At 39.6% G+C, this 17,946-nt stretch overlaps 1 protein-coding gene across 3 annotated transcripts in view; it reads left to right on the forward strand.

Moving 5' to 3' along the window:
• The window catches only part of ILRUN (inflammation and lipid regulator with UBA-like and NBR1-like domains), a 119,510-nt gene that overhangs the window by 33,113 nt on the left and 68,451 nt on the right, over positions 1 to 17,946 (forward strand). For all 3 annotated transcript variants that reach the window (XM_060021984.1, XM_060021986.1, XM_060021985.1), the window contains exons 2-3: positions 4,910 to 5,064; positions 10,777 to 10,974. In XM_060021984.1, coding sequence (XP_059877967.1) covers positions 4,910 to 5,064; positions 10,777 to 10,974 — 353 coding nt within the window. The remainder of the gene's footprint in view (positions 1 to 4,909; positions 5,065 to 10,776; positions 10,975 to 17,946) is intronic.

Consider the following 17,946-nt stretch of genomic DNA (forward strand, 5'->3'; position numbering starts at 1 on the left):
GATTATCAGTGCAGTTGAAACTGTATTGTGCACCAAGCCCATTGTTTTTTTTTTACCCCAAGATGGAAAAGCTGCCTTGGGCCGATAAGCCTCAGTGTGAGAGGTAGTTGTAGTTACCCTTCTTTGAGTGTCCCTGGTTTGCTGCAGTCTGCTAGGCTTTGTAACGGAGAGGGCCCTTGTCTGTTTTGCTGTCTGTTCTGTCCCTAGACCCAGGCCAAGTGCCTAGAACATGGATAAATGCTCATTAATTAAATATTTGTTGAATGAATGACTGCCAACCTAGGGCATTGGCATTTACACACATTGCCTCATGCAGTCTTCACAGCCAACTTTATAACACCCAACTTTGTAATAAAAAATATAAGCAACCTTACAATAAAAAAACTCAGTTTTGCACATGAGTAAACTGACACAGATGCTTAACCCCTTGTTCAAAGCCCCACAGCCAGGGGTTAGGAGCTGCCTCCAAACAAAGCCATTTAAAATTTTACCATTTTATAATCAAATGGGACCTTATCAAAAACTTAAAAGCTTTTGCACAGCAAGAAAACCATAAGCAAAAGGAAAAGACAACCTATGGACTGGGAGAAAATATTTGCAAACAATGCAACTGACAAGGGCTTAATTTCCAAAATATACTAACAGCTCATACAACTCAATGACAAAGAAACAAACAACCCAGTGGGAAAATGGACAGATGACCTAAATAGACATTTCTTCAAAGAAGACATACAGATGGCCAATAGGCACATGAAAAGATGCTCAATATCGCTAATTATTAGAGAAATGAAAATCAAAACTGCAGTGAGTTATCACCTCACACTGGTCAGAATGGCCATCATTAAAAAGTCTACAAATAACAAATGCTGGATGGGGTGTGGAGAAAAGGGAACCCTCCTACACTGTTGGTGTGAATGTAAATTGGTGCAGCCACAATGGAAAACAGTTTGGAGGTTCCTTAAAAAACTAAAAATAGAGTTGCCATATGATCCAGCAATTCCACTTCTGTGCATATATCAGGAGAAAACTAATTTGAAAAGGTACATGCACCCCCATGTTCATAGCAGCACTATTTACAATAGCCAAGACGTGGAAGCAACCTAAATGTCCATCGACAGATGAATGGATAATGAAGATGTGGTAAATATATACAATGGAATACTACTCAGCCATAAAAAAGAGTGAAATAATGCCATTTGCAGCAACATGCATGGACCTAGAGATTATCATACTAAGTGAATGAAGTAAGTCAGGAAGGCAAATACCATGTGGTATCACCGATACGTGGAATCTAACATATGATCCAAATGAATTTATTTACAAAACAGAAACAGACTCACAGACATAGAAAACAAACTTATGGTTACCAAAGGGGAAAGGGGGTGGGGGAAGGATAAATTAGGAGTTTGGGATTAGCAGATACAAACCACCTGATAAACAGCAAGGTCCTACTGTATAGCACAGGGAACTATATTCAGTATCCTGTAATAAACCATAATGGAAAAGAATATGATAAATAATATATATATCTGAATCACTTTGCTGTACATCAGAAACTAACATAACATTGTAAATCAACTATACGTCAGTAAAAAATAAAGTAAAATAAAATGTTACCATTTTAACCATTTTTCAGTGCACAGTTCTGTGGCATAAAGTATATTCACAATGTTATGTAACCATCACTATCATCCATCTTTGCCTGTGCCCTTTTTCCCCCTATTAACACTGCCTCCCTTTGTTCTTTAGGGCACTTTTAACTTTTTAAAATCAGAGTAAAAACTTTTCTTGAGCAAAAACACTGAAGGAACCTGGAAGTTTAAACTTTCAGGCTGGGCTGCATACTGAATCAGTGTCCTCCCTTTCCCATCTCCTCAGCCAGCTCTGTTTCATGTAGAGTTTTTTATTGGCTAATAATAGTTGGGTATGTTGTTTTGAACAGGAATACATGCTATCAAATCTGCTATTCTCTCACTGAATAGGAGCTGTTTAGTCTCTTCCTGCGGTTCCTTGGCCCTGTGAGGCAGTGATCTAAATGGTCCAAGTGCTGAGGAGCTGTGTACCTGCCTGATGGGTTAGAGCACCACCGGGCTAATGTCTTCTGTCCGCCTTGTACTTGGGAAATGATTGTGCTTTGTCATCCTTCACTTCTTCGTCCTGACAGGAGTCCTGTTCACTACTTTCAGTTTCACTTTGGGCTTTAAAAGTATTCCTTAATCTTTCTCTGGTTGAATTTTCTGTATAATACAGGTGCAAGTAAGCAGTTTTGTTGGCTTGGCTGTGGGGTGAGTTGGAATATGTGAAAGGAGATTTGGGAGGGGGATGGATCTGCCTAAGTAGGGTAGCTGGACTTTTCCACTTGCTAGTGTTTCTCCTGTTCTGGTCTCGAAGTCCTGTTTGATATCAGGCAGAGCCAAGTGGCGAAATATGACACAGGCTGAGGATGAGCATTGGCAATTGTCCTGAGTGCACAAATAGTCTCTTCCCTCCCAAGCATATTTTACAGCCAAGTGAACAGAAGACAATTCAGGCTGTTTGCCTGAGACCTTCGGCAGAAAAATTATCTTTATAAAAAAGTGGCCACTTGGTTTTTATAAAAAGTTTCAGAAGAACAAAATGCAACCTAGGCTTATTTCTCTCTCCCTTGTTTTATCTCTGATCCCTAAGTGTAAGGCTGATTCCAGATATACTCCTAAGTCTGTTTGCAGGTGGTAGGATCTGGGCATCCCCAAGTTCGACCAGTCACATATTCTTCACTTGAGATCAGTGTCAGCTAGATAAGGAAGTTGCTGGAAAAACTGAAGTCTAAGCCTTCCTATTGAATGATCAAGTAAACAGGCACAGTTTGGACCCTGGCCCAGTTCTGCTGCATGTAAATTTTATCTAGCACACACATGACGGGCCCAGCAGTTGGTGGTGGTGTAATTCCAGTCATGACTCACTAATACTGCAGGCCGCCATTGCATGAGGCTTGACCTGAGGTAGCTGCTCTAAATATAGCCTTCCTTTCTGGCAGCTGCAAACACCTGGAAGAGCAGGCAGGCCCCCAGCAGAAAAGTATTTGCTGTTAATAGCATGTCTGTTGAACAGTTGTGTACTGTCAGAGCTTATTTCATGCTACGTTTATACATAATTAAAAACAACCCACTGTATCCATTGGCTTATGGTTGGGTTATGTTTAGAAAAATGCTATTTGTGTTGTTATTCTGTGGGGACTGGGGATGATGTCACTAGTTTGAGGAAGACCATAAGAGAAATGGTTAATGAAATTACTGACAATTTCTTTGATCCTTAATGAACACAGCTAACTTAAACCCCTTAGCGGCCTTTGGTCTCTGGCACTGAAGAACCAAGCTGTCAGTCATGTGATTCTGTTCAGTTAGGGACTCTGGTTTGTGTGCTTGGTAGTTCCTTCTGACCTAAGGGGGTTTATAAGTAATTGAAAAGAACACTAGGGACTTCCCTGGTGGTCCAGTGGTAAAGAATTCACCTTACAATGCAGGGGACGTGGCTTTGATCCCTGATCAGGGAGCTAAGATCCGACATGCCGCGGGGCAACTAAGCCCGTGTGCCAAAACTACGGCACTTGCACACCTCAACTAGAGCCCGCATGCTCTGGAACCCGCGTGCCACAACTACAGAGCCCATGTGCCCTGGAGCCTGCGTGCCACAACTAGAGAAGAGAAAACCTACATGCCACAACTAGAGAGAAGCCAGCACACCACAACGAAGAGCCCACGCGCCACAACGAAAGATACCGCATGCCTCAACGAAGATCCTGTGTACTGCAACTAAGACCTGATACAGCCAAAAATAAATTAAATAAATAAATAAATCTTAAAAAACAAAATAAAGAACACCACTATTTACAAAATGGTGTTAAGACCTCACCAAGATCTTATTTTTTACCTGTCAGATCGACAAAAATCCAAAATGTTGGAGAAACACCGTTGATGAGCAAGTGGGGAAATAGGCACTCTCATACATTCTTGGTGGGAGCATTCATTAAGTATGTAACTTTTTTATTGAGGGAAGTTTAGATATATCGATTAAAGCCACAAATATATGCCCTTTGACCCAGCGGTATCACTTGTAGGACTTTATCCTGCAGATGCACTTGTATGTTAAACTATGTGTGCTTAATCTTATATATGGAAGAATTAAAGATTGGAAGCAAACTCAAAAGTGGATTGGTTACCTAAATAATGATATATCTATACAGTGGATACAGCTGTAAAAAACAATGAGGATATTCATTGTGTACTGACTTAGAAATGTCTTTATGATACAGTGTTAAGGGAATAAAGGAAAGGGCAGTGTGTAATATGCTACCAATTGTGTAAGAAGGGGGGAAATAAGAATGTATATCATTTGCTTGTATGTGCATAAGGAAGTTCTGGAAGGGTATTTAAGAAAGTAATATGAACGAATGATTACCTGTGTGTGTGTAGGAAGGAAGAGATAAGATGGGTAGTTTTCATTGTATGAAACTTTGAATCATGTGCATGTATTGCTTTTTAAAAAAAAATAATTAGATTTTTTTTTTTTTAATGGAGCTTCTTTGGATTTTAGTCACAGCTACAGAGGAGCTCTCTTTTAATTGACTCCCTTACCAATACTTGCTGTCCTTATGGGTAAGAGGGGGATTTCCTCACATTGTTGCTGATGGTGCTAATAATGTTTGTTACTTTCTATGTGGGTACCTTGGGAAGAAAGTGATGCACAAGTTTTTGGTCCTGCCGTTTTTCCTGTTGTTCCTTAGCCAGAATCAATGACTCTGAAGATTAACATACCAGGAGCCGTCTATATACCTTCTATATATGGGTTCTATAGGTTCCTTTTGTTTGACAATTAGGATAATATGCTCTGGAGAGGACTGAAGTCTTTTGCCTTTTCTCTTTATTTGTAGGAACCTACAAGCAGCAATTGGCGCCTATTATGACTTTGAGAGCCCAAACATCAGTGTGCCCTCTATGTCCTTTGTTGAAGATGTCACCATAGGAGAAGGGGAGTCGATACCTCCTGATACTCAATTTATAAAAACATGGCGAATCCAAAATTCTGGTAAATGTATAACGAGCAATCTTCCTTGCCCAGTTTTCTTTTTCTTAGTAGTTAAAAGAAATAAGGAAGTGTTTTAGCTTAAATTATGTGATTGTATAACTCTGAGCTTTTCCTTATACATGATGTAGAATTTTCTGTTACTGGTATGATGACCCAAACACCAATAAAATACTCCCTAGATTAGGAAGAATTTAGGTCTTGATGACATTTAAACACAATTCAATATTCTTTTGATACCAGGAACTAGGCCTGTGTGTGGTGGTGGTATTGTCTCCACCTGTACAGTTCTACTCCATCATTTTATTTCTGCTCTAATTAATCTTCCAGTTATTTCCAGCAAGCTAGAGGAGGTGCATCCTTGAATGGAACAAGGTAGTTAGAGTTGTGAGCATCTGCTCTTTTGAAAGCTTATTTCTTTGCAACCACAAGGATGATTGTATCTGAAATTTTCATTGAGCTATCTATTTGAGATGTTAACATCACTTTGAAAAATTGGGTAAGAAGTGTAGGGATTTGCTCAGAATAGAAAAGATGGAAAGATTGAGAAATTGCTTTTTTTAAAAAACATTGTTTTGACGTACTGCTGACTTAAGAAAAATTTAACATAAGTTAACCGTAGTTCTTTGAAAATAGTATCTGAATATGTATTAGTAAATGTTTATTATCACCTTTTACTTGTTAATTCTTTTCTAATGACTTTTTTAATTTGAGTGAGTTTAGTATTTCTTGTCTCATCCAGTAACAATTTATGCTGACTAGGTGAGGATGCTTTAACTTCCTTATTAATGAGGATTTACAAAAGAAATTCTAAGAGATGGAAAACTAGACAAAAGGAATATTTAGCTAAAAGTTTGTTGGTGTCGGGGAGCCATGTCTAGTAAGGTAATCTGATGTGAAATGATATAAAACTCTGGGGACTCAAACCTATAAAAGTGACCTTTTATTGGACCCTGTTTACTTTTCAGTTCTTTATACTTCAGTTCTTTTATGATGGGGAGAGACTGGCCAAGCTAGTCTTTTATATAATAATTAATGTACCAAATTATTATTCTTAGTTTTTCTGGCTAATTTGGAATTAACTTTACCTTGGATGGTGTGTCACTGAGCAAAAGCACATAATCTGGATTGACCCAGTGTTGTAGATGACTGGGGACATCAGTGGCTTTGTAAATTTTCATTAGCTTCTTTTCTCTTTTGGTTATAACACTGTTCGGTGCATTGTTAGTTTGAGAGGCACATCGTAATACAGGAAAACGGCCATTTTTCTTGAAATTCTTGTTCCAAGGTTGATTATCTTTACGTTGTCTAATTTCTTTCTCACCTTGCTTAGTGTTGTCTGCTTTTAAAAATATTAAAACAATCTCTTTAGGTCAGCTTTTATTCATCATATTTCTTATCTGAATTACTAAAATCTGTGTTACTGGTCAAAAATGCTTTTGAAACCTAGCCATGAATTTTTAAAATGAGTAACATTTGTTTAGAAAGTATAGCTTATTAAAAGTTTTGTTTATTTAAAAGAATTAATCCAAGACCTTGTTTACTTAATGGTGAAAACACTGGAAATGGTCTGGCTTTCCATGGGTTCTTTATAGTGTTTTTAAATATTGAAAGTTGTTAGAGTACTGTTGAAATGTTTTAAATACCATCTTGCTGCAAAATAACCATTTTATATTTCAGAAAGCCTCTTGAAATATCTGCTCACTCACTAGACAGTTCCTTGGGTTAATGGGAGATTGTAAGGGTTTGATATAAAATGGTGAGAATGTCAAATCAGAACCCCAGAGAGCTTGTCTTTCACCTTGACTTGGAGAAAATTTGTTTTAGTGTCCTGCTTTTGCATAGTAACTCCAGTTTAAAACAGTCTCTGGGTCTGCAGCCTGTCTTCCTGTAAAAGGACATTTTTGTTCCTGTACACCTCTTAAAAACTGGGCAACAGTTGCTAGAGATTTTACCTTTCGAGGTACTTGGAACAGGTAGGTTTTTTATTCTTCTGGAAATCGTTCCATCAGTTGTAAAATAGTTTTGTGTCTGTAAACTAAATGCTTTCCATTTGATTAAGAAGAAACTGGCCTCACATAATTAAGTGACAGGTATGTTATTAGAGAGAGAGAGATAAGGAAAGCATGCACAGGCACTGGTTCTTTGGTGTCATTCTAATCTGGCCTAGGTTTTTTCTGGAAATAGAGTGGTAACACAAAGAAGTAGGGTAGGCCGGGACTTCCCTGGCAGTCCAGTGGTTAAGGCTCTGTGCTCCCAATGCAGGGGGCATGGGTTCAATCCCTGGTTGGGGAACTAAGATCCTGCATGCCGCATGGCGTGGCCAAAAAAAAAAAGCTAGGGTAGGGCTTAGCTGTTTCTCCTCAGGCTCTCTTACTCTCATTCATAACCTTCCCTAAGAGATAAGTGCTCGCTGAAAGAGTTTCATAAATAATTTTTCACGGTGCTTCTCTACTGTCATGTTTCAGGCATATCAGGAATTCAAATTTACAACAGATGTGATTGATAGGAACTGCATATAGCTGTCCCAGCACCTTCCCCAAAGAAGATAAATGTCACACATTGTTTAAAATTAAACACCTAATATTAAGTCCTTATATTCAGATCATAGAAAAACTGAAGTGAGACATTTAATGACATAGATGCAGAATCCCAGGATCCAAACTTTTGGTACTGTGTAAGTTTTAGAAGTTTGGGAAACATGACCAGGAAACTTTACAGTTGGAGTTTAAAATGAAAATTTGAAACTGTCCCTCTGAAGATGAAAGGAGACAATTCTCTTTACCAACACTTACAGCTTTTCAGTTGTTATAGCCATGCTCTGCTGTCCAGCTGTGGTGAGTGTTAAACTAAGCATATTATAACTCTGGTGTTTCTCTGACTTTAATGAAGTAGTTATGATTGTTATATGAGAGAGTGACGTCAGTCATCTTTATTTTCTAAACTACATAGAAGTGAATATGAAGCAACAGTTGAGGGAAAAAAAGAAGCTTGAGAAAGAACAACTATTCCCTCCATTTTTCTTTTGACTCCTTAAAATAAGTTTCTTATGTTCCAGTCACTTTATCAGGTACAGGAAGAAAATGGCAACAAGATCAGTGAAGGTCCCTGTTTGCATGTAGCTTAATTTGAAATGCAATCTCTAAAGCTACAGGGGTTAAAAAGAGGGAGGGGGTCTTCACTGAGGTTTGTCTTCTGTCTTGCTCTTTGGATGTTCCTTGTTGTCTCCAAACTATTTCTATAATCACTTATACCTAGTAAGTCTCAGACTTTCTGGAACTGATGGACTTTTATTTCATTTTTGCCATGCTCTCTATCATCTCAGAATTGCCACATGACAGGTTTCTTGTCTTGTTTTGTTTTGACTTTTTATGTTTTTTAATAAAATTATATTCCATGATAACTGGAGAATCGCAGCCTTAGTCATATGTGTGCTTGCGATACTTAACTTGGAAAGTCATAAAACACAGATTAGTCTTTCTTTTCTTCTTATATATATCTACCCACCCCCATTAAGCTAGTTGTAACAGACTTAATTTGAAGTGCTATTGTGTTATGCTTCTCAAATCCAGATTTTTCCAGTATGCTTAGCCTGGTAGGCCAAGTAGCTCATCAGTATTTCCCTTCCTTCTGTATCAAGAGTCAGTATCAGTGACCTTTTCAGAACTACCTGACCTGACAGTTGGGGGCTGTAAGAACTATATGTCATAATAAACTGTTGGTAACTCTCAGAAGGCAGATGATTGGTTCTTCATTTTATAGCAGATTAACACTTCAGAGTTGGTGGTGTATAACTCTTCCAGTTTTTTCAAGAGGCTCTCCAAGAACCACATCAGTAGGGTCTGATGTACTAAAAAGATCAGGACCGTAGCCTCATAATTGTTAATCATTTAACATTTTACCAACTAACTCAGTATCCTGGGAATACAGCAGTACTCCCTCTTTTGCACAGATGAGAGATCCAACTGTCTCAGCTGCTTGTGCTTGTCTGCCTAGGACAGCCAAGTATTTTCCACACCCAGACAGTCTTGGTTTCCCTTGTTTTCTTTAAAGTTTGAAAACAGACACATTCTTGGATTTTCATATAAACATTGTCTTGTTATAGATGTATGTATGTGTGCGCGTGTGTGTGTGCGCGCATGTGTATGTGTGTCTTTTAAATAATAATTGTGAATTCAGCCCTATAATAGTAGTTTAATTTTCCTCTTGGATCTTGGTCTTTAAAGAGACTGACATTTTCCAAGGTACTTCACATCAACTGCTACTATTCTTGACTAAGACAAATATGCTTTTGCCGGGCCGTAGGCCCCAGAAATGAAAAAAAAGAATTTTCATGTATTGCCAGTGTATCATCCACAACCTTTTCCACAGCAGCAGTTGCCCTTTATAGTGTTAACTTAAGAGGGCACTTTGCTGGCAGGATTTTTTTTAAAGAGGGTCTGACAGACACAGCGACCACTCCTCCATCTGCTACCCCTAAAAAATCCAAGAGCCACAGCAGGTGCTGTTCATTATGGGGCTGAGATCTCAGCAGTAGAGCGTTGGTTGCTTTTCTCTCCAGTTCTTTTTTCAGTAGTAAACCATCAAGTATATCAAAACCGGCCTGGCACTTCACAAACAAGGTAGAGAGGAATCCTAGAGTGCTGTTAGGAGATGAGTTTCAAGCATGCTGAAAGTCCTTCCATGTCCAGCTTTTCATGGTGATTTGCATTTATAATGAATGTATGTATCTCAACAAAAAAATATAGAGAGCTTTCTGTATATGGTAAAAAGGAGTCTGTTGGAGAGACTTCACAGGAAAGATCACATCTAGTCACTGTGTGGCCACCTATGACTGGTCAGAAGTCAATATATTGATTTCTCATTTGAGTTAGTTTACGTGAAAATATGTGTACAGGAGTGGGAACCAAATAAGACTGTTCCCACTTCCAAAGGAGGGAAAGACATTCCTGCCAAAGCCATTTCTCTGTCTTGCCATTCCTATTCTTTCTACAAGCACCTCTTGCTGGTATCATCACCCCTGAGACAACGGGTCATTGTACTGTTATCAGGGCCCACTATTCATATTTTCCCCACTACTGTTTGAACCTGAAAATGAAACTTTCACTTGACTCCTTTGTCTTATTTGCAGTCTTTTGACCCTCGATCTTTTCATTGTTAGGAACTCCAGAAGAAAAGTCGTACATCAGGGAAAAAGCAGTTCTAAAATGAAAATAATACAGAAACTATTCCTCTTTCCTCAATGGAAAGTTTCATCCTCTTTCCTCGATGGAAAAACTGGGGACAGTCAGACATATTTTTACTTTGAATGTCAGTTTAAAAGGTCAAGTGCAAATGGGTACGTGTTCTTAGTAGAGAAAGCAGTCTTCCAAAGATGTGGGCCTGAGCTTCATTTCCGTGGCTCTTTTCTGACATCATTCTTAGGTTCTACAGATTCAGTGTGATGTGTGGCCTTCCCTGGGTCACCCAAAACACATTTTCTTGAGGAACTGCCTTGCTTTTGCTGTGTGTGCTTTCTGTTAGGGATAGACTGCTGGTCAGAGGTTGCTGACTCTGATTCTTTCTGATCAGTGAGGTGTTACATAGCTCAAAGATATGTGGATAGGTTTACATATGTGTGAGAGACAAAGAGACCTCTTCTACAGTTTTGTAATGAACTGCACTCAGCATAGGACCATTGATTGCCTAACATTTTTTTCTTTTGCTTGAACTCAGGGGCAGAGGCCTGGCCTCCAGGGGTTTGTCTTAAATATGTCGGGGGAGACCAATTTGGACATGTGAACATGGTGATGGTGAGATCGCTAGAGCCCCAAGAGATTGCAGATGTCAGCGTCCAGATGTGCAGCCCCAGCAGAGCAGGAATGTATCAGGGACAGTGGCGGATGTGCACTGCTACAGGACTCTACTATGGAGGTGAGTATGTCCCTGTGCAGCCCAGGGTGAAGGAGTTAAGGTAACATCTTACAGCATCCCCGGTTGCTCACAGAGCCTGTCAAATTATGTAGCAGGGTGTGGTCCCTTTTAAACAGCGACCCCATGCGGGTAAATGACTTGAATTTAATGACTAATTGGTTCAGTCTAGCGGTCTCCTTTTTATACTAGGAATTTAGTTAAAATTTAGTGAAGTGTAATGAGATATATATTGCATTCTAAACAATGATTTAGTAGTGCTGCTATTTTTATTATATAATCTAGTAGGTGCTGTAAGAATACTGAAGGCAGTCCCTGTTCTCACAGTCTCTAGACAGAAGTTGTATAAAAAAAGATAATGCACAAAATGTGCATACTTCTCTGCACCTGATGACCTGTCAAGATGCTAGTACCTCTCACTCCTTCTTTTTACTGCCATACTTTTTGGACAGAGTGATTTACACTCATTGTCTCTTTTTCCCATTTACTTTTATTTTTCAAACTAGTCAGTCCTTTACCCACTCCAGTGATGTTTATCAGCAACTACCCAGTTTCCAAATCCAGTAGCCACTTTCCAGTCTTCATACTAACTGACCCTCTATCATTTGGCACCGAACTCTAAATGTTTTTTGAAGTGTGTACCTTCTTAGACTCACGTGGTACCTCTCTTGTTTCTTCTCTGAATGTTCTTTGTCTAGTCTCATTTTTGCCATGGGACTACAGACATACCTTGATTTATTGACGTTCACTTTATTGTGCTTTACAGATAATTTTGTTTTTTACAAATTGAAGATTCGTGACAACCTTTCGTTGAGCAAGTCTGCTGGCACCGTTTTTCCAACAGCATTTGCACACTTTGTGTCTCTGTGTCACATTTTGGTAATTCTCACAATATTTCAAATTTTTTCATTATTATTATATTTGTTATGGTGACCTGTGATCAGCAATCTCTGATGTTTCTATTGTAATTGTTTTGGGATGCCACAAACTGTGCCCACATAAGACTGTGAACTTAATTGGTAAATGTGTGTGTTCTGACCATTCCACCAATTAGCCATTCCTCCATCTCGTTTCCTCTCCTTGGACCTCCCTATTCCCCAAGACACAACAGTATTGAAATTAGGTCGGTTGATAACTCTACAATGGCCTCTAAGTGTTCAAGGGAAAGGAAGAGTCACACATCTCTCACTTTAAAAACTAGAAATGATTAAGCTTAGTGAGGAAGGCATGTCAAAAAACAAGATAGGCCAGAAGCTAGGTCGCTTGTACCAAACAGCTAAGTTGTGAAAGCAGAGGAAAAGTTCTTCAAGGAAATGAAAAGTGCTACTCCAGTGAACACACGAATCATAAGAAAAGTGAAACAGCCTTACCGCTGATATGGAGAAAGTTTGAGTGGTCTGGATAGAAGATCACATCAGCCACAACATTCCCTCAAGCCAAAGCCTAATCCAGAGCAAGGCCCTGACTCTCTTCAACTCTGTGAAGGCTGAGAGAGGTGAAGAAGCTGCAGAAGAAAAGTTTAAAGCTAGCAGCGGTTGGTTCTTGCAGTTTAAGGAAAGAAGTCCTCTCCATAACATAAAAGTGCAAGGTGAAGGAGCAAGTGCTGATGTAGAAGCTGCAGCAAGTTATCCAGAAGATTCAGCTAAGATAATTCATGAAGGTGGGCTACACTAAACAAGAGATTTTCAATGTAGACAAGACAGCCTTATATTGGGAGAAGATGCCATCTAGGACTTTCATAGCTAAGGAGGAGAAGTCAGTGCCTGGCTCCAAAGGACAGGCTTTCTTGTTAGGGGCTAATGCAGCTGGTGGCTTTACGGTGAAGCCAGTGATCATTTACCATTCTGAAAACTCTAGGGCCCTTAAAAATTATGCTCAATCTGCTCTGCCTGTGCTCTGTAAATGAAACAACAAAGCCTGGATGACTGTACATCTGTTTGCAACATGCTTCACTGACCATTTCAAGCCCACTGTTGAGACTTACTGCTCAGAAAAAAAGATTCCTTTCAAAATGTTACTACTCATCGACGGTGCTCCTGGTCACCCAAGAGCTCTGATGGAGATATGCAACGAGATTTTCACGTCTGCCAACACAACATCCGTTCTGTAGCCATAGATCAAAGAGTCATTTCTACTTTCAAGTCTTGTTCTTTAAGAAATACATTTTATTTTATTTTATTTTATTTTAAATAATTATTTTAAATTACAACTTGAGTGTTCTTCTCTTTCTTCTACCCTGTACACTCTCCCCTTCTCTTTTATTTAATTAATTAATTTATTTTTGGCTGTGTTGGGTCTTCGTTTCTGTGCGAGGGCTTTCTCCAGTTGCGGCGAGCCGGGGCCACTCGTCATCGCGGTGCGCTGTCCTCTCACTGTCGCGGCCTCTCTTGTTGCGGAGCACAAGCTCCAGACGCGCAGGCTCAGTAGTTGTGGCTCACGGGCCTAGTTGCTCCGCAGCATGTGGGATCTTCCCAGACCAGGGCTCGAACCCGTGTCCCCTGTATTGGCAGGCAGATTCTCAACCACTGCGTCACCAGGGAAGCCCAGAAATACATTTTGTGAGGCTATAGTGAATCCTCTGATGCATCTGGGCAAAGTAAGTCCTTCTGGAAAGGATTCACCATTCTAGATGCCATTAAGAACATTTGTGATTCATGGGAGGAGGTCAAAATATCAACATTAAGAGGAGTTTGGAAGAAGCTGACTGTAACCCTCGTGGATGACTTTGGAGGGGTTCGAGACTTCAGCGGAGGAAGTAACTGCAGATGTGGTGGATGTAGCGAGAGAATTAGAAGCGGAGCCTGAAGATGTGACTGAATGGCTGCAATCTCAGGATAAAACTTTAACCGATGAGGAGTTAACTTTTTATGACAAGCAAAGGAAGTGGCTCCTTGAGATGGTATCTAGTCCTGGTGAAGATGCTGTGAAGATTGTTGAAATAACAACAAAGGACTTAGAATATTACATAAACTTAGTTGATAAAGGAATGGCAGGGTTTGAAAGGACTGACTCCCAATTTGAAAGAGTTTCATCTGTGGGCAAAATGCTATCAAACAGCATTGCGTGCTACAGAGAAATTGATCGTAAAAGGAAGAGTCAGTCAAGGCAGCAAACTTCATTGTTCTCTTACTTTAAGCTGTCCCAGCCTTCAGCAACTCCCAAGCTGATCAGTCTGTAGCCATCAACATGGAGGCAAGACCTTCCACCAGCAAAAAAGATTACAACTTGCTAAAGGCTCAGATGATGGTTAGCAGTTTTTGCCAATAAAGGAATTTTTAATTAAGATATGTGCATTGTTTTCTTAGACATAATGCTGTTGCACACTTAGACTACAGTGTACAGTAAACGTAATGCACTGGGAAAACAAAAAGTTCATGTGACTCGCTTTATGGCAGTATTCACTGTATTGCATTGATCTGGAACCGAACCAGCTCTGTGTCCAAGGTATGCCTGTCTTAGATTGTGAGCTGGGCCCTGTTTATGCTCTGTGACCTCATCCACCCACCTGGCTTCATCTGTCACCAGTACGGCATACATGGTACTCGAAGTCATATCTGTGGTGCAGACTCCTTGGAGTTTCAAACCTGTATTTAAGTGCTTGTGGACAGAACCTCTGGATATTCTGTAGAGTTTTGTATTTTAGTATCTCCTAGGCAAAACTTACATTCTTGTAATTGTCATCCCACTGAGATGATCAGGCCAGAAGCTTGAGTCATCTTTTGTTCTGTCTTATCATCCTTAATCACAGACCAATTCCTATTTGTTTCTCTATATCCTATGTCTTAGAGATCCAGAGAAAAATAAATTAAAAAAGAGTTCCTGTCCTCAGGGAGCTCTTAACTGGGGACTCATGGCCAGTGGGACCTTTGGAGTTATTTAAAGGACTCCTGGAATTAATTTTCTCATATATGTTTTTGCAGCCAGTGGAAACTTGAAGTATTTCTCTGACTGAAAAAATTATAATGTTTAGTGTCATCCTTTGTAACATCATTCTTTGCCGAAAACCTTTGTGCCTCCTGTAATGGAGCCAAACTCCTTGGCACAGGGCTTAAAGCTCCTCATGGGGCTTCCCTGTTGGCGCAGTGATTGAGAGTCCGCCTGCCGATGCAGGGGACATGGGTTCGTGCCCCGGTCCGGGAAGATCCCACATGCCGTGGAGTGGCTAGGCCCGTGAGCCATGGCTGCTGAGCCTGTGCATCCGGAGCCTGTGCTCCGCAGCGGGAGAGGCCGCAACAGTGAGAGGCCCGCATACCGCAAAAAAAAAAAAAAAAAAAAAAAAGCTCCTCATGATCTGGTCTGGTCTCATTTTCACTTTCATCCTTAGTCACCTCTTTACTCTCCACAGCCAGTCCCCAAAGACACCACATGATTTCACTTCTTCATGCCCTTGCTCATGGTGTTCCTATTGCCTGAAATACCTTTTTCTTTACAACAAACCCCTGCTCATCCTCAGCACCCTGGTGAACTCACCTTTCCTCCTTCCCTCCTCCCCCCTTCTTACCCCTCTACCCGAAGGAAATACCTACTTCCCTTTTCACTTATATTATGCACACGCTTGTTATTTTAGTTAACACATTGTGTTTTAGGTGTTTGTTTACTTATCCTTTTCTCCTACTAGACAGTGAACTATCTGTTGAATACAGAATCAACATCATGTAACAATCATATATCAGAATGCAGAGAGATTATTTCTCCCCTCTTCTCAGGCCACCTCTCTTGAGAATCTTCTTACTTGCAAATGGTTTCTCCCATTGCTGAGCTCCATTTCATAATCTCTTTCCCTTTCCTTTGCCTCTCTTTGGCACTTCACCTCTTTCTGCCCAGTTAATTTGATGAATGTCTAATATCGATTTTAAAATGTAAGGTGATACATGTCTCATTTATCTTTGTAACTCTTGAAAAAGCTGAGCCAAGTGGAGAGTGGCTACTCAAGTTTTAAAATGCATGTCAGTGTTTTTAAAGGAGGAGGAAGACAACATACATGACTTTAAAAAAAATTTCTTTGATGCAAAGATACTGCTTCATAGTGTTCTCCCATGCTTGAGAGGTCTAGTCTTATTTTGTGCGTGTGTTTTATTGTTAAATTAAAAATAGTTATCACTATATGTGACATTAAAATTTATACTTTTAACATCCCTCTCAAATTCTATAAGTAGGTAGAGTATAAATATACTAGCTCTGAAGGCAGTAAAAACTTCAAAGCCTTTCTTGGTCATATAGTCTGTGAGTTGTTTTTCAGGACTTTGAAATCTAATACCTACAAGGGATCTTAATAGTTCATCTGATTCCATGGTTTTCAAGCATTTTTCTTGATCAGTGGAACCCTTTTCTTGATAAAAGTATATGTGAGTGCCTCCTCCAAAAAAGAGAAAAGATAAAACTGAAACTGGCTTTGTTGATTTGGGAGCCTCCTTGGCCCGTGTTTCCCTGCCTTCTGTCTGAGGTGACCTCCAGGGCTGTGTGGAGTATAGTTTGCAAACCCCATCTACTCTAATAAAGAATTTAATTCCATTTACAAGCTACTGTATTCCATTGAATTCAGTTTAATGTTGATTATAAAACATGTCATGATAGCAGAACTGTTAAATGACTGGCAGAAAGTGAAATATACATAATATACATAAAACTACAGCTGTGAACATGTGAAAAAAATAAGCTGCTATGTTAACCTTGGCATGAATGGCTCTTTCAGTTTTTCTGCTCACTCTTAGCTTGCTAGTGCATTGAGTATAGTGTAGTGGTAGGCGTTTGGAATGTAGGACTACATTGCCTGGGCACAAACTTGGACAAGTTAGGTAACTTCTCTATGCCTTATCTTTCTGCTTTTTTTTTTTTAAGGTTTGTTTTTTTTGATGTGGACCTTTTTTTTTTAAGTCTTCATTGAATTTGTTACAATATTGCTTCTGTTTTATGTCTTGGTTTTTTGGCCAAGAGGCATGTGGGATCTTAGCTCGCTGATCAGGGATTGAACCTGTATCCCCTGCATTGGAAGGCGACATCTTAACCACTGGACTGCCGGGGAAGTCCCTCATCTTTCTGTTTTAACAACAAAGCTTGCTTTGTTTGTTTGGTTTTGGTTTTGGTTGGGTGGTCTCTTCTTGAGTCTTTAATGGTCTTTTCTAGAAAGAATCCATTCTCCTTATTTTTATAATAATACTTACGTTGTTTGAGCTCATTTCTCTTCCTAAAAGGAATTCTTGCCATATTTAATAATTTACAAAGTGGGTCTTCTTCCCTCATTTTAGATTGGTTGTACTCTTTCAGTCTCTCAACAGGAGTGTGCTATTGGCATATTGTGTGGACAGTTCTTGTTTATGTGGGGCATATTTATAAGACCCTTGGCCCTCTCACTAAATACCATGTTCATCTTTAGAGCCACCCCTCCTCTCCCACCACACACATTTCTAACGCCCTTGGTTGAGTACCACTAAGTATTTGATTCTTGGCAGAATTATTTTCAAGCTCAAACATTTTATTTTATCTTCTTTCTACAGACTTTTGCTTCTTAGATAAAAACAACCTGTTATCTAATGCCTACTTTATGTCAGGCATTGTACTGGGCTTTTTCATATAAATTATATGGGAAATATTAGCTGCACTTTATGGGTGGGGAAACTGAAGACCAGAGATAATTAATGACTTGTCTAAGTTTCAGTGAAAGTTATAAATTATAAATTAGCTATAAATTATAGTTATAAATGAACAAAAGTAGTTTTATGATCTTTGCCATTGGACACTACTATATTAGGTTTACGGGGAAACTTTGGCTCCAGGTTGTTGGTACTTGGCAGAGTTTAGGGAGACTGGGGTATATGGTCCACAAGTCCTCTCCATTTCCGGAGTGAGTGGGAATGAGGGTCAGGCTGAGATTGGCAAGGTGACTCTTAGGTGGTTGAGTAAATACCGGTGTTCCCCAAGGAGTTCCTGCTTTCCAGGAGATATACAGTTCCTGTAGGACACTTAACTCTTGGAAAG

The sequence above is a fragment of the Delphinus delphis genome, chromosome 10 (genome assembly GCF_949987515.2).
Source record: "Delphinus delphis chromosome 10, mDelDel1.2, whole genome shotgun sequence".
Lineage (NCBI taxonomy): Eukaryota > Metazoa > Chordata > Mammalia > Artiodactyla > Delphinidae > Delphinus > Delphinus delphis.